We start from the raw sequence: 22,501 nt of genomic DNA, 5'->3' as shown, positions 1-22,501 counted from the left end.
TTCATTTTTTTGTCTTTTTATAATTTTTTATTCTTAAAAGTATAAATAGTTTCTTCAATTAATTATAATTTTATTTTATAATAAAATTTTAAATATTATAATTTTTCATTTTTCTTATTTTCAAAGTTATATAGTTCTCCCTGTTTTTTTTTTTAATTAAAATTGTTATAATTTTCCTGCATTTGTTTTTTTAGCAATAGTAACTTAGCACGTTATAACTACAATAATATTAAAATAATAAATTAATTGAAGATGTAGCTTGTTAACATTTTTTTTTAAAAAAAATAAGTGAATGTAAGTTAACAAATTGTGTATGATGTCTGCTAACATGCTAACAAACATTTGTTTAGATATTAGAAGAGGTAAAGTTAAGTTAGTAAATTATAATCATAATTTTTGTAAAATATTTTTTAAAATTGACTTACAAAGATGAGAGTTATCTCAACTTATATACACTTATTTATCTATATTACTGATTTATGTGAGATCTCCACACCTCCCTCAATAAAAAATAAGACTTCTCAAACAAAATTTGTAAGACTAAATATATCTAGGTAGACAAATAGCAATTCAATAGACATGATAACCTAACACCATATAATTATTATGATATATAGTATGATATCCTCTTAGAATATAAATTATGTATTTAACTCAATCATATAAAATCAATTTATAAGATAACACTTACCTCATCACTTATATACTTTATTTTAATTTTATCTCTAAATAATGTAAAATCTGTAACAAATACATACAAAATATAACTTACTAACTTGCTCTTTCAACATATGTAAGTTAACAAATCTCAAATCACACACACGTGTGTGTGAGTTTTGCGGTAACCCTTCGAGATTTGTACTGCAATTCTTCAACGTACAACAGGGTAACGACAATCAAGTTTATAATTTGGACAGAGTAAATGACAATCATATATATCTTCGAAGGAAGCTTCCTAGAAACTTCGTCTAACACACAGTACAACTGAATTGATCTCACATGCTGAGAGAAAACGGTGGGAAGCAGGACGACATATTAATTAATTAATACTCAACAGCTTCAGTAACGATAATTTGTACTTAATACTAAAACGTAAGGAAAATGTTTGTTTTATGTTTTTTTTAATCTGGTAGAAATCGAAGATACATATAAAAAAATTATAATAATTCACTTATTCTATTCGATTAACCAAATTAGACCCTGGGTAATGTTTGTTTTATGTTAATTATATATTTGTTTTTACACTCACTTTTATGAGAGTTATTCAAGAGTTCATTTGTTTCATTCTTCTTCGATTTATGAGAAATTTCATATTGAAGGTAAAGAAAGGTGTAAGAAAAATTGTGTGAAAATTTAAAAACTGTTATATAAATAAACAAATTCATACATGGGTTTTCTGATTGGTGTATTGACTAGTGACTATTTTTCTTATATCCGAGGCTAATAGTTTTTGTGTAATTTTGTTTAGTAAAAACAAAAAATAAACGCACACAAGTATTTATATATAACGTCGATAGATGTATTGACGTATTTACTTCTTAAGTATATCATTATATGCACTAAGTGAGAAATAAGAAGAAAAAAATGTAATACGTAAAAGTGATGTCATAGAAAATAAGAAAAATAAAGAAATAAAATAATTCATGTATACTCATATGCTAGAATTCTTAGAAAGAAATAGAAAAGAAACAGATGTATGTATAATAAAAAAATATGATGTAAAAAATGAGGAAAGGAATGTCTGATTGTTGAAATTTTCATATATAACTACTCATAAAGAAAAGACAAAAGTACTATTCAAACATATACGTAGATATACTCTGCATCGATGATATGCTTTAATTCAGAATGAAAACGTACTACACATCATATCTTTGTAGTATGCAAAACTCCAAAAACCCTAGTTCCCCGTTGTGCAGGTAATCTCGGTTGAAAGCAAGATCTCAAGTAGTAATGCACGCTGCAGGTCCCTCTCTAACCAATGCAGCAGACAGAACAATTCTTTTATACCGAAATACTCACTATCTTATTGATGGTTTCTCTTGTATTGTCAGACATGATTAATTTTGTTATAAAATTGATAGTTTTATTGAAAATAATTACGAGTGAAAAATATCTTTTAATCACAAAAATATTAATAACTTTTGTAACAGGAATTGAAATGACATTAACATCTATTTATTTATTACCTATCTTACGTAAAATATTATATGGATATAAACTTTTTAATACATCACATTCTTATTTTTTTTATTAAGGTTAATAAGAATTATTTATTTCAATTTCTATTCTTATCACATCCGAGAGAATTCAGTATAATTAATAGATAATCAAATTCTTTAAATGTATTGTCAAGAGTTTAATTTTTAATCATATAAATAAAGAAGATTTTATTATAAATAACAAAATTTAATTCGATAATTTTTACATCTCAAAAGAAATTAGTTTTTGATTATCTATCTAGGAATATTCTTGATGCAAACAAAAAGAAATATAGAATCACGTATTGTATTGCTTCTGAGTTCTGTCCGCATTATACTACTTAATTAGACGGCACATGAGCCATGAGTTGCCAGTACCCCACTCCTTTTGCACATAAGGTTAAACCCCTTCATTAATACCAAAAGAATTCTCTTTGACATCAACTCAACCTCCATCGAACTAGTTGATGGAAACCTCCAAAATCTGAGGAAATATTGCATCAATAATAATAATGATAATAATTAGAAAAAAGGGTTACTACACGCGTGTACGGCAAACATGGCGTTACGCATGCATGGAAGGTCCATGATGTCCCATCATATATATCTACATGTCTCAAGTTCAGTTCTTATCTAAAAAGATGAAAATTGTAAAATATATACTCCAATGGAGGTTGATATTTCCAATGGAGTGCATGGGTATTTTGGTAACTTCACATGGTGCTCTTAATTGCCCTTTATAAGAGGGCGAGTGCTCCACATGATTGGATGTGTTAATTTATCGATTGCTGTTGCTGAGTTGAGCCTTGGTCTCCCATTCCATTTTCGGATCATCCCTAGCACTAAAAGCAACAACTCTTGCATTCTGAAGGTATTGTCTTCTGCTTCTCTGCCCTGTTCATTTTCTAACAAATAAAAAGAAAAAAAAAATGGATCAATTCAACGATACATCTTCCCGTACGATTAGTCTATAAATACACTATGAAATATTCAACGATACATTTTTCTTGTCATAAATTATTACTTCTCGTACTCTAGCAGTACATTACTGATATACATGGTATCACTCCTTCCCTCCTAATCCTTCTCTTTGAAAATAAAAACATACCCAATACTTCTGGTATATTATCTGCCTTTCCACTATTAGCATATAAGTTTTCATGAACTGCTATATCACTGAATTACTATATATCTAATATGAGAGTCGCTATAATACCCGGTATAAGTTAAGGGTTTTAATAAGTTTTTTTTTAATTAATATACTTAAATGAGTATGAACACACTATATCAACAAAAAGAGACGAAGAGAGAAATTCTTCATAACAATACTAAAACTCTTAAATTTCAAAAGGTTGGTAGAATTTATCATCTATTTTCTTATAAACAAAGATTTTATGAACAATTGAGCATAAGGGATGCTCTAATCCAACGAATTTGTCATCTATATCCTAAATTTAAGGATGTTTTGGCTAAATTAACTACGTAAAAACAAATTTATTACATTTTCATCCCGTCTCTCTTTGGCAAACAGTAGGTGACTATGGAGAAAGCAAATACATCACTAGTGAGAACAAAATCAGACCAACTAGTGGAGTCGATGGTGGCGGCCCTGAAGTCGCCAGCATCGAGCGACCACTCCGCGAACGGGGTGGTTGAAGGCGGGGGGACCATCTCCAGGAAGTCGAGCCGGCGGCTGACGGGGGCGTCACCGGGGCGCGGCGGGAAGAACACGCACATAAGGAAGTCTAGGAGTGCTCAGATAAGTCAAATGAAGCTGGAGCTCGATGATGTGAGTAGTGGTGCCGCACTTAGCAGAGCCTCAAGTGCTAGCTTGGGACTCTCTTTCTCCTTCACTGGCTTCACTATGCCTCCTGAGGAAATTGCAGACTCCAAGCCCTTCAGTGATGATGATATCCGTAAGTACATGACAATTTAATTACGTACCATACACTTAATTTGGATAAGAGTGATACTTAAAAGACACTTCTATATATCATACACTTGATTATATTAGTTATTTTTTAATGAACAAATGCTAGAAATAACTTTTATAGTGCTCTTTTCTAATTAGATTAAGAGTTTTAGCGTGGGAGATTCACCTTGATGTTTAATCAAAACCTTGAAGATTACTGAACTTAAAACTCCAATTCTAAAAATACCTATTAAACTGCATATACTTTCTACCATATTTCTTATCTCTTAATTTCTATCTTATCATATCATTTATTACTATTATACTTATTCTTTATCTTTTTTTCTTTCTTTCTATATATTGAATAGAATTTGGTGTCTACAAATTTTTCCTTTGATTTATATATACAAAAAATATTAAATCAACCAAATCAAATGAATTAAACCTCTTTTATTGTCTAGATTGATCCTTACTAATCCTACCGTCAATCATTCAATGATGTTTGACTCTTGGATAAGTGAAAATAATGGACTTACATTATCAGTTGTTCATCTTTTATTTATTTATTTATTTTGAAGAAATACTTATCTAAAGAATAAATAACGACAACTACAACTTGATTTTAGAAAGGTTTTGGAAAATGAATTATTCAGATCGACATGCATGCAAATCAAAGCAACAAATTATCTTATAGCTTTCCATGTATGGGTTTGTGAAAGTATGCATTAAGTATACAGTTAAATGTTAGGCACACTTTAGGAAGGGGAAGATTTTGTCATACTAATTAAGAATACAGGTTAATGAACTATGGACATAAATTAACTTTTTTTATTATTTGGTTTGACTCTTTTTACGCTCTTCTTAATTTTAAAACAATCAAAAACATTCCTTTTTAAATAATGGTATTGTTCCTCTTAATTATTTACTTATCTCTTTATTTCTCTCTTTAATATAAACTAACTATAATAATGCAATTTTCCTAAACAAACGTAAACATTTTGTACCAATCTGAATAAAATAATTTGATATGTTTCTTTGTTAATGAAGTATTATTTGAATCTCAGTCATTCAATTTAAAGAGAAAATGCTATATACCATTGGTCTAGATTTGTGTCGTGCCCCTATAGTATCCACAAAATATACGTGGTGAGGTTTGCTCTGTTGTCTGATTTACTACTTTACAGATCTGGGTAAATTTCCTTTTTCTGATTAATAATAATGACACAACATATGCATTTATAAGAATGACCTTTCAGTAAGGGCAAAACAAACTCAAAAAACAAACTCAAGTACATGTGAAAAAGTAAAAATAGAAAAAGTCATTCATTTTTCTATAAGCTGCTATATTTGGAATTATTTTTTTTTACAGGGAGACGAGATAATTTTATTTCTTTTAATTTTGAAAAAAAAATGAAAGATAAAATGATAAAATATAAGATTTTTAGATATTTATATATAATAATCAATATAATACTAATTATTTAATATTTAAGAAAAGGGAACGAATTTAGATCTTTGTCTTGATAAAAAAAATTTGTGAAATTTGTTAACAATGAAAATATTGAAAAGGGTTAGAGGGAGAAGATATAGTAAAGGCCAAAGGGAGATGAAGAGTTAGAGCTCTATTTAAATAATGCAAATATACAAAAGGTAAAAATATGAAATTGAACAAATTAAACTTAAGAACTTCACCTAGATCTCCATTGATTTCATGGCAATATGTCAACTGAGGGAAAAAACAAGTCAACACAATAACAAACTCAACAACAAAGTAACAGGCAGCGAAAATAAATTCTTTTAAACTTACAAGAACATGCGAGGAACACCAATAAAATATAGAGAGCAAAATAGATATTAAGAAAAATCACATACAAAAGACATAATTTGTTTAATGTGGAAAACCTCTCAATGCAAAGGTAAAAATCATAAGTAGTCTAGACTAAAGAAATAACTCCAATATAATCAATAAAGATATAAGAGAGTCTCCAACAAGTGCACTACGACGTACTACAAACAACCAAATCAAACACAGATCCCCAATTGGCACAATAAAGACAAGGAGATGAAACCCCAAAATATATAGCAAAAAATGCGAAATACTTATCTCTCCCTCCAAATATCTTTTTGACAATCCAATCAAACAATTTGAAGTATCACATGTGTAGAACATACTGTCCAGAAATAAGTCCGATCCAATGGTTAACGAATCCGCAGTTGCAATATGAAAAACACTCTCTAGTGAGCGTGCAAAAATCACAATGATTTTTCCTCTTCTTTCTCTCTCAATGTTTTGTAACTGTTTTTCCCTCTCAAATGAGTCTCTCTTTCTCTCCCTAATCTGACCCCTCTTCACTTAAATAAGTGAGACAAAATTGATCTTCTCATTTGAGCCTTTACTCCACATAGGAAGGGAGCCCAAAAAACCCAACAAATCTCCTCCCTCACAACTATGTGGAGGTGACCGCCAAACTGGAAATCACACAACAAGCTTCAAACTTCATTTCATCCAGCCATTTTCTCTTTTCTTCACTTTCCACGGCCTCTCTAAAGCACTCAGGTTCTCCATCATCTGTTAGGATCACGTTAATACCTCCTAGAAGGTTGTCTCTCCCTGTTGGACCTCCTGGGTTGAACTTGAGGTGGTTCAGTAGCATCACCAAGATTTTTATCTTGTGACATGTCATGCTCCTCTTCATCATCATCAGAAGGAACATGTACCTCATCTCCAGGTTGTTGGATACAAACATCATTCTGAACATCAATATTCAGATTCTGAATAGGCGGTTGAACTAGTTCAAAATCAATCACACCATTGTCTTCCTTGGGTGTAAACTTCTTCACCTTATCAATCTCTTCAATGGTTTGGTCTTCCATGAATTTCACATCATGACTTCTAGCAAGCTTCTTGTCAACAGGATCATAGAACCTATAACTAAATTCATTCTCATCATAACCAATGAAGATACACTGCCTTGACTTTGCATCCAAGTTGGATCTCTCATCCTTTGGAACATGCACAAAAAGCCTTGCAGCCAAAAACTCTTAAGTGATCATACTTCACATTCTTGCCAAACCAAATTTTGTTCGGCACCTCACTATTCAAAGCAACTACAGGACTAAGATTGATAACATGCTCCATCGTGTACAGTGCCTCACCCCAAAAGTGCTTAGGTAACTTTGCTTCAGAGAGCATACATCTCACTCTCTCAAATAATGTCCTATTCAACCTCTTTGTCAAACCATTCAATTGAGGAGTTTTAGGAGGAGTTTTCTTATGAGCAATGTCATGCTGCTTGCAGTAGACATCAAGTGATCCACAATACTCACCACCATTATCAGTACAAATGCGTTTCAGTTTCTTGGCTAACTGCTTCTCAACTAAGACATGAAACTCCTTGAACTTCTCAAGAACTTGGTTTTTTGTCTTCAAAGCATATATCCAAAGTTTCCTAGAGCAGTCATTAATGAAGGTAACAAAATAAAGTGCACCACTAAAGGATTTCACCTTCAAAGGGCCACAAACATCTAAATGTATCAATTTAAGCAACTCAGATTTTCTGGAGGAATGATGCTTCTTGAATGATACTCTGGTTTGCTTACCAACCGTGCAATGAGAACATTTCTCTAAGTCTGCATTCTTCAATCCTGAAAGCATATCCTTCTTGGCTAAACAATTCAGCCCCTTCTCATTAATATGACTAAGCCTTCGGTGCCACAAAGATGCCTCCATATCCATAACATTCACACTGTCTCTAGCAACCAAATCTTTCATCCAATACAACTTTGAAATTTTCTCCCCCTTGGCCACAACCAAGTTACCCTTGGTGAGTTTCCACTTTCCAGAACCAAAGTGGTTATCATAACCAACATCATCAAGTACCTGCACAGAGATCAAATTGAAGCGGACATCTAGAGCATGTTTCACTCCTCTAAGTAGCAACTTCATTTCCGTGTTGGTTTGCAAACAAACATCACTAACACCAATCACCTTGGACACACCATCATTACCTATCTTCAAGACTCCAAAATCACCTGGAGTGTAAGATGTGAATAACTCCTTCCTAGCTGTAACATGCAGCGTAGCACCATTATCAATTATCCAGATGCTCTCATCAGATACAAGATTAAGCGAATCAGGGTCATGGAGAACAACAAGATCATCACTAGTAGCAGTAGTCACACGATCATTATCATGATCCTTCTTGTCTTTACTTTCCTTCTTCCATAGAAAACAATTCCTCTGGATATGCCCTATTTTGTGACAATAATGACACTCAACATTCTTGTACTGAGACCTAGACTTGCTCCTACTCTTGTCTCTATCACCCTTCATTTTCTTCTTTTGGCTTCTTCCCCTATTTTTAGTAACAAACACCTCTGACTAAGAAGAAGTACCTTACGCCTTCCTTCTCATCTCTTCATTAAGAGTACTAGTCTTTGTCATTTGCAAAGGAACAATACCATTGGGGGCAACACTAATCATGGAAACACAAAATGTCTCTTACGAATTAGGTAAAGTTATTAATAGGAACAATCCCAACACATCATCATCAAAGTTGATACTTGCGGATGACAACTGAACACAACATCCTTGGAATTCACTCAAGTGCTCAGTAAATGAAGTTTTGTCCTTGTACTTCAACAAAGTTCTTCAACAGGTACAATTTGTTGCTCCTTGATTTAGAAGCATACAAGGACTCAAGAGTTTGCCACGTAGTTCCCACATATGTCTCATGAGAAATAAGATTATAAATGGGTTCATCTACAAAGTGTCTAATAAAACCACATACACATTCATGTTCAAAACCCCACTCTTCATTAGACATAGAATTTGGCTTCTGTGTGCCAAAGACCGAAAGATGCATATTCTTCACAAATAGCAAGTCCTTCATCTTGCCCTTCCAAAAGTGATAGTTTGCTCAACTTAAGGATACCATCTTCATATGTGCCTCCATCATTCAAGAAAGTAGAAAAACAATCCCTTAACCAAAGAGCTCTAATACCACTCTGATGGGGAAAACAGATGAACGCAATAACAAATTCAATAACAGAGTAATAGGCAGCGGAAATAAATTCCTCCAAACTTGCAAGAACCTGTGAGGAGAACCAATAAAATATAGAACGCAAAATAGAAATTAAGAAAAACCACATACAAGAGGCACAATTTGTTTAAGGGTGTTGCTAGGTGCACCCAACGTTATTGCTGGTGCACCCAACATCACTTAAAAATGCCAAAAATGCCCCTGCAATGTTTCGTTGTGCGGATCAAGTTGATCCGTAAAAGACCCATGGATCAACTTGATCCACAAAAGTCTCCCTCGGATCAACTTAATCCGTGCAAGACACACGGACCAAATGCGGATCAAGTTGATCCGCGAGTCTTACATGGATCAACTTGATCCTCAAGTTTTCCACGGATCAACTTGATCCGCAGGAGACTGATTTTTTTTTGAAAAGTTTAACTTTATTGAAACTTAATTTTAAATGATATTTGTAATATTAGTTTAACATTTATAATTTACTTACTTCCATTCATAATATGTCGATGAATTTCGAATGAATTTGATATAAATTTCGGATCAAGTAATTTAAACATAATTGACAAAATAACACTAATATTACTAATCAAAATAACTTAAAATATACAAAATGTTAAGTCAAATAAATCATTAAAAACTAATGATATCTAAAGTGTGAATAAACTATTGCTGATTCGAGTGTCGCCTACGTCGAGACCTCACATATACATTGTGGTCTTCTGTGACACCCCTGGCAATCCTGAGGCATTTTTCAATGACCTCTTCATGTGTGGATGTGCCTGGCGCATTTAGATGCTGCTCCAATGCCTCCATGATCGCATGGCAAGCCTCCTATTAAATAGAAAACAAAAGAATTATACAAATTAGGATTAAAATAATTGAAGTAAATGACATACATCTAACCAAATAGTAACACTTACCACTACATGTCGGGCTCGTCCGCATTAGGATCCACATGTGTCGATATCGATGCTGCCTCATGAGGGATATGAATGGGCTACGCTGCATATGCATCTGGAAGAGGATCCATCTGTGGCACAGTCATGAATGGATGCGATATGGTGAAGAACCAGTCTATGTAGTCAGGCGCACACTGACCTGGCACAACACATAGATCACTTGTTGCTGCCAGATGGTCTGAGTAGTGCGTCCACGTATCGTCCATGTCATCATATGACACCGATGAATGGATAGGGTGTGCAGGAATGCATTGGACGTAGTTGAACTAGCGCATAACCCTCTCTGGTCTGTATCTGACAACAACAGGCCCCAACGGAGCTGTCCCGAGAAGCACGAAATTGGATGAAAGTACTGCATAGGTCGGTGCTCCGCATATGGCATCCAACAGACATCTGGGATCCTCAAACGATCTAGACGCTGCCTATACGTCGTTGTAGATACCTTCTTCACAGTCTTCTTTGTCGCAATCCACCGACATGTACGTCCTGACACCTCGTCGTAGTCTAAATCGGCATTGCACTCCGCAACTGACGAAAAGTGCTCGTATATCCAATACTACAGGGTTTACACGAAAATTATGTGTTAATTAAATATACACTCATTAAAACATTGTTGTAATTAAATTATGAAATACATGTTAATTACTTGTAACAAGGTGATGTAACCAGCAAGCTGTCGGCTGGTGCTGAGACTAGCATTATTAAGCTGATCGTACATATGGACGAGGCCAGCAGCTCCCCATGCATACCGCCCAGCAAGAATGAGGTCACGTAGGGCCTGTAAGTGTGCGACATGAACATGGGTTTCACTCTTATTAGCAAAAAGAGTGCAACCCAAAAGATGTAGAAGATAAGCGCGAGCGGCAGCTGTCCAGTGTTGCGTCTGACATCTATGCTGGTATACGTCTCACAGCCACTGTAGGCATACGTATGGTCCACCACATTGGCCTGTCTCGACCATGGCCACGTCTGCTGAGACCATTAGTAACTCAACCAACAGCAGCATCGCCTCGTCGGTGCACAAAGACTAGAAGTCATGGAATGTGCCAACGATCGGCAGATGGAGAAGAGACGCGACATCGTCCAGCATGATCGAAACCTCCCCCACAGGAAGATGGAAACTAGAAGTTTCCCGGTCTCACCTCTCGACAAAGGAGGATATAAGTCCCTAATAGTCAGTATCTATCGAACACGCGATCAAAGAACTTAATTCTGTCCCAGCAACCATGTCCTCAATTGCAGGAACAGGCTTGCCCAAGTTATGCACCTTCCTCCCATGGGAGGATAACTTCAACTCAGGACGTTCCTGAATTGAAGTACAAAGGAACACACAATTTGTTCAAATAACGTCAATCAGTAACCAAAAACTCAATAAAAAAGAATACTTAATAGACTTGAATATTATAAATGCCTGTCCAGACCATACGCTGGCCGCAACATGGTCAACATACTCCGTAAGCACCGATAGGTCCCTGGGTCCACCAGGAAATCCCTCAAGCTCATCTGCAGCATCTTGTGCACCAATATCCTATGTGTCAGTCTCTGGACCGGTGTCTTGTGCGTCAGCATCTACCATGGGATCATCGCCAGCTACAGTAGTCTCTGCCTCTGGTACCGCAGGTGAGTCCACAGGTACCGCAGACACAACATCGTCAACAATGACAGGTACTCGTTGGGTGCGTGCCAATGCGGTCGGCCTTCGACGTTGGGGAGCACTGTCAGAATCATCACCATCCCCTCTCCCAGACCTCTGGCAACAACCCTACCTAACGCATGACCTAATCCTCTAGTCTTAACCATGATCTGCAAATGTCAACCACAAATTCCATCACTAAAACACACAAATTCCAACCAATCCCTTTATGTGTGTATGGTTTTCGAAATTTCATTTGGTTTGGTTTTGAGAAATTTGGTGTGTTGTGTTTAGGTTTGGACTATTGCTGTTATGTTGGAACTTCTTTAGATGTTTAATGTTTGTTCAATAAATACCACTAGCAGTGTTATAAGCTTGAGAATTAACAAAAGGGTTGTGATTAATCAGGAAAAGCTTTTGCTTGGGAGAAAGAAGGACAACCTTGTAAGATGCCTCGGGCTATAGTGAACTTCATTGTGCAAAGTCTTGGTGATTTGCTCATTCAAGAAGGAATGTTCCTATATGGGGTGGAAGACAAAGTGTTGCAACTGCAAACTAAATTGAGGATGATGAGGTCTTACTTGCAAGTTGCAGATAGAAAGCAAGATGGTAATGAAAGCCTAAGGAATTGGATTTCAAAAATCGGAGAAGCTGCTTATGATTCTGATGATGTCATTGAGTCATATGCCCTCAGAGGAGCTTCAAGAAGAAATTTGACTGGTGTTTTGAGCCTCATCAAAAGGTATGCTTTAAACATCAACAAATTCATAGAAACCCACAAGGTGGGATCTCATGTTGATAATGTCATAGCTAGGATTTCTAGCCTCACAAGGAGTTTGGAAACTTATGACATAAGGCCTGAGGAAGGAGAAGCCTCAAATTCTATGCATGGGAAGCAAAGATCTTTGAGCTCCTACTCACATGTTATTGAAGATGACATAATTGGTGTTCAAGATGATGTTAGGATTTTGGAGTTATGTTTGGTTGACCCCAACAAAGGCTATAGAGTAGTAGCCATTTGTGGAATCGGGGGTTTGGGGAAAACAACATTGGCAAAAAAGGATACAAGAAACAAAATACGAGCTCTCCACTACTCTAAGCCAACTAAATTAAATTTAACCTATGATATTTTCCTAAGCTTCTCACATGTACCTATATATATGTTTATGTTATCTCTAACTTGATTGCCCTCATATTAATAAGTATGGAGTATCAAAACCAAAGGGCCAAGGAGGGTAGATTCTATGAGAAATTCTAATTTGTTTTCAGCATCCTTTTGGGATTCTAATCAGTGACTAAATTTGAGGGCTTCAAACACATAAGTAGGATATAAATAGTTTGTGTTCAAAGTAAAGCTACAAACCAAAAAGCCACAAAACCAAATTTCAAAACAGGATATAAATAGTTACAATTGCATATTCAGTACCATACATGATATAAATAAAGTAAAAAACCACTGAAACCTTCAAAATATGAATGCACACCAACCACAATATCTTAAACAACCATTATAAAACATCATACTCCAGGCTAAAAGCTTCAAAATTAACCCTAAACTCTTATTAAAAACCATTTTTCATTAATTAAAACATAAGTCAAAATTTTTTAAAATTTAAAACAAGCCTGCGTATCAAGTTGATCCACGTGAAGCCTGCGGATCAAGTTGATCCGCAGCCTTCACGCGGATCAACTTGATCCGCAGGAAACTACGCGGCCAAAAACGCATGCGGATCTACTTTTCCCTACTGTGGATCATCTACCTCCTAAGTTGTCTCTACTGCGGATAACCTTAAGCAATCAACAATGGAAGCAATGGAAGAAGGAACCTTACCTCAATGAAGAACGAAAGAATGGAGCTCGCTGAAGAAGAAGAGACACTCGTAGGAAGATAGAGGAAGAAGAAATGGCTTGCGGGAGAGCACCAACAGCAGCCTCGCGAGGGAGAAGAACCAGCAGCAGCTCGCACGAAAGAAGGGAGAAGAACAGTGCTCGCGGAAGAAGGTACTCACGGAAGAAGGAAATGAAGAAGGAAGCGGAATGGCTGGGTGCACAAGTTTTTTTAAAATATAAGAAGAGCATTTTCGACTTTTCTCTTTAAGTGTTGGGTGCACCAACAAAAATGCTAGGTGCACCTAGGAGCACCCTTTGTTCAATGTAGAAAATCCCTCAATGCAGGGTAAAAACCACGAGTCATCTAAACCAAAGAAATAACTCTACTGTAATCAATAAAGATACAAGAGAGTCTCCAATAAGTGCAATAAAATGTTCTACAAACGGCCAAATCAAAACAGACCCCCAATTGGTAATGAAATCCTAAAATATAGAACAGAGAATGCAAAATACTTATCTCTCTCTAGATATCTTTTTGACAATCCAACTGAACAATTTGAAGCATTACATATTTATAACCCACTTTCCAAAAATCAATTCGATCCAACGGTAAACGAATCTGCAGTTGTAATCTAAAAAACACTCTTCGGTAGATATACGAAAATCACAATGATTTTTCCTCCCCTTTCTCAATATTTTGTAAGTGTTTTTCCCTCTCAAATGAGTCTCTCATTATCTCGCTAATCTAATCCTCTCCACCTTAAATAAATGAGATAAAATAAATATTCTCATTTAGACCTTTGCTTTACATGCAAAAAAGAACCCAAAAAACCCAACACGAAAGTCTTAGGCTACTTGCATTCACATTGATTCAAATACGTGAAGGAAGTGTCAAGTGCCTTTGTCGGGTCCAATCCAACCAGCCACCTCTAACTACAAACCCAGTGATTAACGATCCAAAAAACAGGTAACTCTTGTGGGATCCACGCTACACTACCCATGACTAAAACGACCAACAAGTGGTGCAGGTGCTGTTCAAAGATAAGTGTCATTTTCGTTAGACCAATCATATATACGTGTCATTTTCGTTCGATAAAATGAGTATAAATATATATACACCAAAATATTTTTTTCCTTTTATATATATTCATAGATATACACATATGATACTTATTAAAATTTATAATTATATCAAAGCATCAATTGATACTCGGAGTCAAATTTTTACATTAATGTCACTTAATAACTTTTTCTAAAGTACAAAATTAATCAATTCAACAATTGAATTGAAATTTTTTCTATAATATATGTAGTTTATAATGAATTGTCATACAAATAAAAAAAATAATTAATAATTTATCTTACTACTTTTTTTTATAACAGATAATATATTATTTGAAATATAAATAAATATCCATGACTAAATAAAGTATAAAGTCATGTCTAAATTATGTGAAATTTGTTATATATGATTAAAATAAAAAATAAAATGATTCAACAGCTGGATTAGTCAAATTCATAATCTAAAAAAATTATTAGAGTGTAAATATAATTTATCACCTTATATCAATTATTCATGTCCCTATTTATACGTGCATAGTTTTTTTACGCGCTTAAACACACTTATTTATTCTTTTGTGGACAAAAACACACTAATTTTATCACCTCTCTCTCTATATATATATATATATATATTAACGTCGTTTTAATCAACTGTACTAATTATCTTGTAATGCATGCATACTCACATTTTTCCATTTCTCTGATGTGATTCGTGGGTGGCTTTTGAGGAGACTTCTCATTTTTTTTTTTGGTTTCTTTCCCTTGTTTCCATCCTCATTTATAACAATGTTCAAGCCTTTTTTTTTTCTTTCTCGATCGGAGTACTATTATGCGGGAAACATGATCCATTTTCTGGACTAATATGTCTTTGAAAGACAATTTAGCTCTTAATTATGTCGTACCTATGGGTCCACAACATACAAGTGAACCTGTCTCTTTCTGTGTTTTTTTTCCTTTCTTCCTTTTTTTCTGGGAGAGGAAATTGCCTCATTCTTCGGGCCCCTCAATTAAATTCAGGTTGACTTTTTTTATTTTCACTGCTATGTGGATAACACTTCACTTATTGCTGAACAAGTGGTTGATCTGAGTGGCACCATGTTCAGGTCCCTTAAGCTTGTAGCCAGAGTTCAAATTCTAATTGATGTGTTTAGAGAAATTCTTGTTGGGAGGAAACAATTCACTTATGACGGCTAGCAGATTTCTCGGATGAGAATAAAAATTTTGTGACCAACCAAGGATACTCCTCTGCAATCATATGAGCCAAAAAGAAAAAAGAAAAAAGAAAAAACCCTTCACTTATTGATTTCAATGTTCTAGTCACATATAACCATGGTCCATGCTACCCCACTTTAGTTTTCATGACCAGCAAATGCTGCACCCTTTTAATGGATCATGTAGTGTCAATGACATGAGAAGCATCCATGCATAGTACTTTCTTGCAAATCATATTAAAGATATTTACCCTTCTAGTATAACTCCACCACATACTTAGTCAAGATCAAGAACGTTCATTTTTTATTAATTAATATCTAGTGCACAATTAATTGTGCCAAGTGAAACTAATATATAGTTGCATGCTTGGTATATACTATATAGGCTTCTGATTGTAGGAGCTTCTTTTTCCCACCTTGAATTGTATAAAGAGGGTTTTTTACTATGTATGTTGCAGCTGAGGATATTGAATCTGGACCTAGGACGAAGTTTCAAACAGAACCTACTCTACCAATATATCTAAAGGTAATGTACATTTTTCATATTTTAATACTAAGTTCTTCATTTTCCATGCCTGCACCTACCTCTGCCAGGGTTCAAAACTTCAGATTAATCTTCTATTCAATAATAGAGCATGAGTTTGATGTGGCCCTGTGTATTTGGGCAGGCATGGATGAAGCTTACTTTGGCAATCATTGCAACCAATAGAACACGATCATCAGGTTCAGTCTTGGACAAAGTTTCATTTCATGTGAAATCAATGTACAAGACTATCCCTTCTTTTCAGTTAACCAGATAAATAATTAATAATACTAATACACCTACCTTGGTACTCAATTCTCTTGAGGCTTTGTTGCATGGTTTTACTGAGAAAGAAGGGTATGGAGTATGAGTAGTTAAACACTAATTTCTTAGAAAAAATATATATGTTCTGCTGCATTGAGCTTACTTCTGATGATATGTTTTCTTTTTTGAGTTAGTGATGGATCACACATAATGAGTTTTTTTTTTTCTTATCGTGGAATGTGCAGTTCACGGATGTGACCTACAAGATAGTGATCAAGGGCATGACAACAACTGAGGAGAAGGATATCTTGAATGGGATCACTGGTTCTGTAAATCCAGGGGAAGTTCTGGCATTGATGGGTCCCTCAGGAAGTGGAAAGACAACTCTTTTAAACCTTCTTGGAGGCAGGTTAAGCCATCCTATAAGTGGTGGTTCTATCACATACAATGACCAACCATATTCTAAGTTTCTTAAGAGCAGGTAAAACATAAAAATCTACCACCTTACAAAGTGCATCTAGAACAAACATATTCCAAAGTGAAAAAATGGATGGAGTATTTAAAGAGATCAATTTTTATGCACTGTTAGTATAAAAAAAAACTTTGTTTATGCTAGGTAAACCTTTTATGGTGTTAGTGTTTTTACTATTTTCTCTAGATTAAAGCATAGTGATAGAATTCTTAACAAGTCAAAGGTTACAAGTTTGTTACTGATCAAAATGTTATTTTTTTTATTGAATCAAAATGTTCTTCTATTTAGAATAAGATAGTAAATGATTTTTAAGATGTATCACCACAACTTTGTATATCAGACAATTTTTTTCTATTCAAATGTACTTATATTTGTTTATGAGAATGTGCAAAATGAGCTACTATTTTCACCATTATATTGTACTTACGTGAAGCATGTGGCAGGATAGGATTCGTGACACAAGATGATGTTCTGTTTCCTCACCTAACTGTGAAAGAGACATTGACATACGCAGCCAGACTAAGATTACCAAAGACATACACAAAGGAGCAAAAGGAGAAACGAGCTTTAGATGTAATCTATGAGCTTGGCTTGGAGAGGTAAATGGTTCTATTCCATCCTTAACAATGAAATCTCAAAATTATTATGAGCACAAAAGTCACATTGATAGAAAAAGACATGGTAAGGACTCAAGAGTAGAGCATTATAACCATTTTACACTTGTTAATACTTAAATTTGGCAGCTAATAGTTTATATTTTATGTATGGAAAAGGTGCCAAGACACTATGATTGGTGGTTCCTTTGTTCGCGGAGTATCTGGTGGTGAGAGGAAGAGAGTTTGTATTGGCAATGAGATCATAATCAACCCTTCTCTTCTTTTTCTTGATGAACCAACATCTGGTTTGGATTCTACAACAGCCTTGAGGATTGTTCAGATGCTACAAGACATAGCAGAGGTATTTGTTAAATATCATATACTAAGATTTTAGACCACACTTAATACCTCACATGGTTGAAAGCAAGGAAATGAAAGTCACTATTGCTAATCATCAAGTAGTGCGACAAGTAAACAAACTAAGGTCATGAAAATGACATTACATCCATGACAAATCAATTCGAAATCTTTTGGATCTCTATGGACCTCAAGGCATATACTTTATTCCAATCTAAGTTTTTCTTTTCACATGCACATTTAATTCTATGCTTTGGTGATGAACATGCAAGATATTTTTCCCATGACGAAACCTTTATCACTAACTTGTTAATTGCAATGGTAGGCTGGCAAAACAGTGGTGACAACAATTCACCAACCATCAAGCAGACTCTTTCACAAATTTGATAAATTGATCCTTCTTGGAAAAGGGAGTTTGCTTTACTTTGGAAAAGCATCAGAAGCAATGACTTACTTCCAGTCTATAGGATGTTCACCCCTTATTTCCATGAACCCAGCTGAGTTTTTGCTAGACCTTGCTAATGGAAACATAAATGATGTTTCCCTACCTTCAGAGTTGGAAGATAAAGTGCAGATGGGAAATGCAGAAGCTGAAACACTAAATGGGAAGCCATCACCAGCAGTTGTACATGAGGTAATCATAACCAGCAGTTGTAATATTGTTTAAAATTCATTTCTATGCATTGTAAATGTAGAAAGTTTATATTGTCAACTAATCAGAAATCACAATAACTACGAATTTTAAGATAATTAAGTTAAAATACGTCAAGTTTACCATACATGTTAATTTGTGATTAGATGATAACATAAAAACTTTTTACACTGCACACAGACTATTTACTCTTTTATAAATACCATAGTTTTGTATGTTTTCATGATATAAGAAAAGTGTTGGGAAACACCAGCAGTATCTCCCTCACTCTGTGGACTCAAAATAGGCCCTTGGCAAAAACAGAAAAATAAAAATAGAGAGTAGAAAAATGTCACCAAAAATTTTTAACGTGGAAAACCCTTTCAACGTGAAAGTAAAAAAATCACGGGATCAAGTCAATAAATATCTCCACTATTTAAAAGTAGGATTACAATGACTTTCTCAATACAAGAGAATATCTCTCAATCTCACCCAACAAGGATGATTTATAATTTCTCTCAACTCTGATCAAGTGTGGTGGAAACTAGAACTCTCTTTCTCTCAAACAAGAATACAAGAATTCTCTTTCTCACTCTCACTCTTACATTATTTCTCTTTGGATGGGATGAGATGGGATGATTGAACTCTTCACAAGTCTTCTTATTTATAGGAGACGGGTGTGACTTCTTTCAAGAGTTAGTGATGGATACCAATAAATAAGTTACATTTACAAAACTTCTTGTAACTCTAATATTCAATTTTCTAAGTGGAGTGTGTAAGTCTCAATGTCAAAGGAATCAATTCCAAACCCTTAAAAGTGCTTCACAACTTCCTATGCATGCCTTGAAATGTGCTCTTCAATTTTTTATATATTTGAATTTACATGTTTACTTGAATGTGAACCAATCTTAATTGTGGAGGAAATTCCAACACAAAGCTTAAGTAAGTTATTTACTCTTGAATTTTAATAAAGGATCTTGAGAGGAGAAGTTTCCCATCTTATTTTTAAATATGAATTTTAACAGTACCTGGTGGAGGCATACGAAACTCGAGTAGCAGAAACAGAAAAGAAAAGACTAATGGTTCCTATACCCATTGATGAAGCACTGAAGACTAAGGTGTGTTCTCATAAGAGACAATGGGGAGCAAGTTGGGATGAGCAATATTCCATACTATTTTGGAGAGGAATCAAAGAACGGAGGCATGACTATTTTAGCTGGTTGAGAATCACCCAAGTTTTATCCACTGCTGTCATCTTAGGATTACTCTGGTGGCAATCAGATACTAAGAACCCAAAAGATCTGCAAGATCAGGCAAGTTGTTTTTGCTAGTCTTAAAATTTTGACTAAGTCATAAAAATACAAAGCAAAAGAAAGAAAGAAAGACCAATATATACATCTAAAATATTGGTAACCTATTTTTTCTAACACATTCATTATTACTAATTGAAATTCATTGAAACTTTGAAATTATAAATGAGACTCATTCTTTATAATTAATTGAAATTTATAAAATTGTAAATGAGACACATTTTATTTTAAATAGAGCGAGGACTAAATTATTTTGAGTCCATAGAAATTTTAGCCAATAATAACATTGGATAGAATGTATAATAGAATGGGTTATAGCATTTCTCTTTATCAGATGTTTTAACAGCATAGACATTGTAAGATATTCATCTTTGTGGATTGCAGGCAGGATTGCTATTCTTTATTGCGGTTTTCTGGGGATTTTTTCCTGTTTTCACTGCAATATTCACATTCCCTCAAGAGAGAGCCATGCTGAGTAAGGAGAGAGCAGCAGATATGTACAGATTGAGTGCATACTTCCTGGCTAGAACCACAAGTGACCTTCCACTAGACCTCATTTTACCAGTGCTTTTTCTGCTTGTTGTTTATTTCATGGCCGGTCTCAGACTCAGTGTTGCACCATTTTTCCTCACCATTCTTACTGTTTTCCTCTGCATTGTGGCTGCTCAGGTATGTACTTTAACAAATTCAGAAAATATTTGGTTTTTAATTTTTATAAATAATATAAAAATAAAGTTTAATTGTGGTGAATTTTTTATAATATCAACCAATTAAAAATCACTATGAATACCATTTTTAAAGTGATTATTGCAAAACATGATAATTTAGAGTTGGATGTGTCAGTAAATTCTAATTAAATACACAAAAATATCATCCTAATTTTACTTGGGTTTAATTTTCATACAGTATTAGTGTAAAAGAAAAAATTATACTATCAATTAGTAAATACCTTAGATATAATTTCTGAAGTAATTATTATAAAAGTCTACCGACTACAGGGACAATCTATAATTGATAATGTAACTAACTATAGTCTCCAGTTCTGACCATGGCTGGTTGTGATGCAGGGACTTGGACTTGCTATTGGAGCCACACTTATGGACTTGAAAAGAGCAACAACTTTGGCTTCAGTAACTGTGATGACCTTCATGCTGGCTGGAGGATTTTTTGTGCAGGTAAACAAACATAGCAGTTTTTGTTTGGATTAAAAGATTACAAAGAGCACTAGCAGCATACTTTCTAACACATTCCTTATTATTGATTAAAAATTATAAAATTATAATAATAATTTAGAAATCTATAAAATTTGTGATTTTTAATAAAATTTAGTCAATAATAAATTGTACGTTTAAAAGAGTCTGTTAGAAAACGTACTGCTAATATTTCTGAAACATTAAAGCATTCAAGATATTTTCACTAGTATAATAGAGTTTGAAGTAAAGAAAATTGTCCTATAATTGACACAATTTTGAATGTCAAATTCAATTTGTTTTGGTCACTAATTTTATGGTCCAATAGCTGACATGAGTAACCTTTGCATGAAATCATTTAGTAGAAGAATTTAACAAGTTATGCTAAATTTGGCAGAGAGTCCCCATATTTTTTTCTTGGATCCGGTACATGTCATTCAACTACCACACCTACAAGCTTCTGCTCAAGGTGCAATATGAACACATCTCACCAGTCATCAATGGAATGAGAATTGATAGTGGTGCAACAGAGGTAGCTGCTCTAATAGCCATGGTTTTTGGTTACCGTTTCTTGGCATATCTTTCTCTAAGGCGAATGAAACTTCAATCTGGAGCTTAAATTCAACTTGATCACTCTTGCATGTGGGGTGATAATATTAATTAAACAAAGACTCACATGTAAGGAGGACCAATAATTGAAGTACCTAGCACATTAGAGATTGTGGCTTTTTTTTATGTCTTGGGAATATCGTATTTCATTTAATTAGCATGTTGAAATACCACAGTGCAAGCCATTTGTTATGATCATCATAGGCACAACAATATCTGGAGAATTCAGATATTTGTTTTCGAGAGATACTTAATTAACTCTTACGAGAATGTTTAATTGACTGAAGCTTGTAACTAGTACTGTAGTGGAATTATAGAGTTTATCCATCAATTTGCTACGTATATAGCGTAGTTAAGTTGCTTACGCCTTTTCGAAATGGCATTTGTCAAGTAATTAAGATGTAACTTGACATGAAGAAAATGTATGTTTAATTTGACCAAAAAAGAATCTCTCTGCTTTTATTTTGGATTCAAATGGCATTATTTTTAGTGTTATTAGATATGGGTTAATTATCCACTTAGCTGTCATATTAGGAGTATATCCCTATTAACGTATTGTGATATGAATAATAAATAATATTTTTTTCTTAAACATATGATTAGTGATTCAACCTCAAGTCTATATGTAAAAAAAAAATCTTTTAGGAGGTCAGTCCTTTAAATTAATTCAATATTTCAAAAAATTAGACATTCACTTCTAAT

General features: G+C 34.3%; 1 protein-coding gene across 6 annotated transcripts; it reads left to right on the top strand.

Moving 5' to 3' along the window:
- The first annotated feature begins 2,944 nt into the window (after positions 1 to 2,944).
- On the top strand, positions 2,945 to 22,130 carry LOC100798801 (ABC transporter G family member 22). 6 transcript variants are annotated; one of them, XM_003519044.4, is made up of 11 exons: positions 2,945 to 3,072; positions 3,733 to 4,117; positions 16,306 to 16,373; positions 16,880 to 17,115; positions 17,550 to 17,705; positions 17,880 to 18,063; positions 18,385 to 18,693; positions 19,716 to 20,003; positions 20,385 to 20,669; positions 21,068 to 21,175; positions 21,588 to 22,130. In XM_003519044.4, the coding sequence occupies exons 2-11, from the start codon at positions 3,742 to 3,744 to the stop codon at positions 21,807 to 21,809; spliced, it is 2,232 nt and encodes a 743-aa protein (XP_003519092.1). In that variant the 5' UTR covers positions 2,945 to 3,072; positions 3,733 to 3,741; the 3' UTR covers positions 21,810 to 22,130. The 6 variants fall into 6 exon arrangements, with proteins under 6 accessions (XP_003519092.1, XP_006575266.1, XP_040863671.1 ...); XM_006575203.3 differs by having other exon boundaries at positions 2,947 to 3,072; positions 3,736 to 4,117; XM_041007737.1 differs by lacking the exons at positions 2,945 to 3,072; positions 3,733 to 4,117 and adding an exon at positions 12,443 to 12,486.
- Positions 22,131 to 22,501: the final 371 nt, after the last annotated feature.

The sequence above is a fragment of the Glycine max genome, chromosome 2 (genome assembly GCF_000004515.6).
Source record: "Glycine max cultivar Williams 82 chromosome 2, Glycine_max_v4.0, whole genome shotgun sequence".
Classification (NCBI taxonomy): domain Eukaryota; kingdom Viridiplantae; phylum Streptophyta; class Magnoliopsida; order Fabales; family Fabaceae; genus Glycine; species Glycine max.
The sequence above is the reverse complement of the archived record's forward strand: the minus strand, read 5'-3'. Positions and strand labels throughout refer to the sequence as shown.

Coding starts and splice junctions, on each gene's coding strand:
- LOC100798801 (XM_006575203.3), top strand. CDS start 2,962: ATGATTGGATGTGTTAATTTATCGATTGCTGTTGCTGAGTTGAGCCTT. Junction 4,118..16,305: donor CTTCAGTGATGATGATATCC/GTAAGTACATGA, acceptor TGTATGTTGCAG/CTGAGGATATTGAATCTGGA. Junction 20,004..20,384: donor CAAAAGATCTGCAAGATCAG/GCAAGTTGTTTT, acceptor TGTGGATTGCAG/GCAGGATTGCTATTCTTTAT.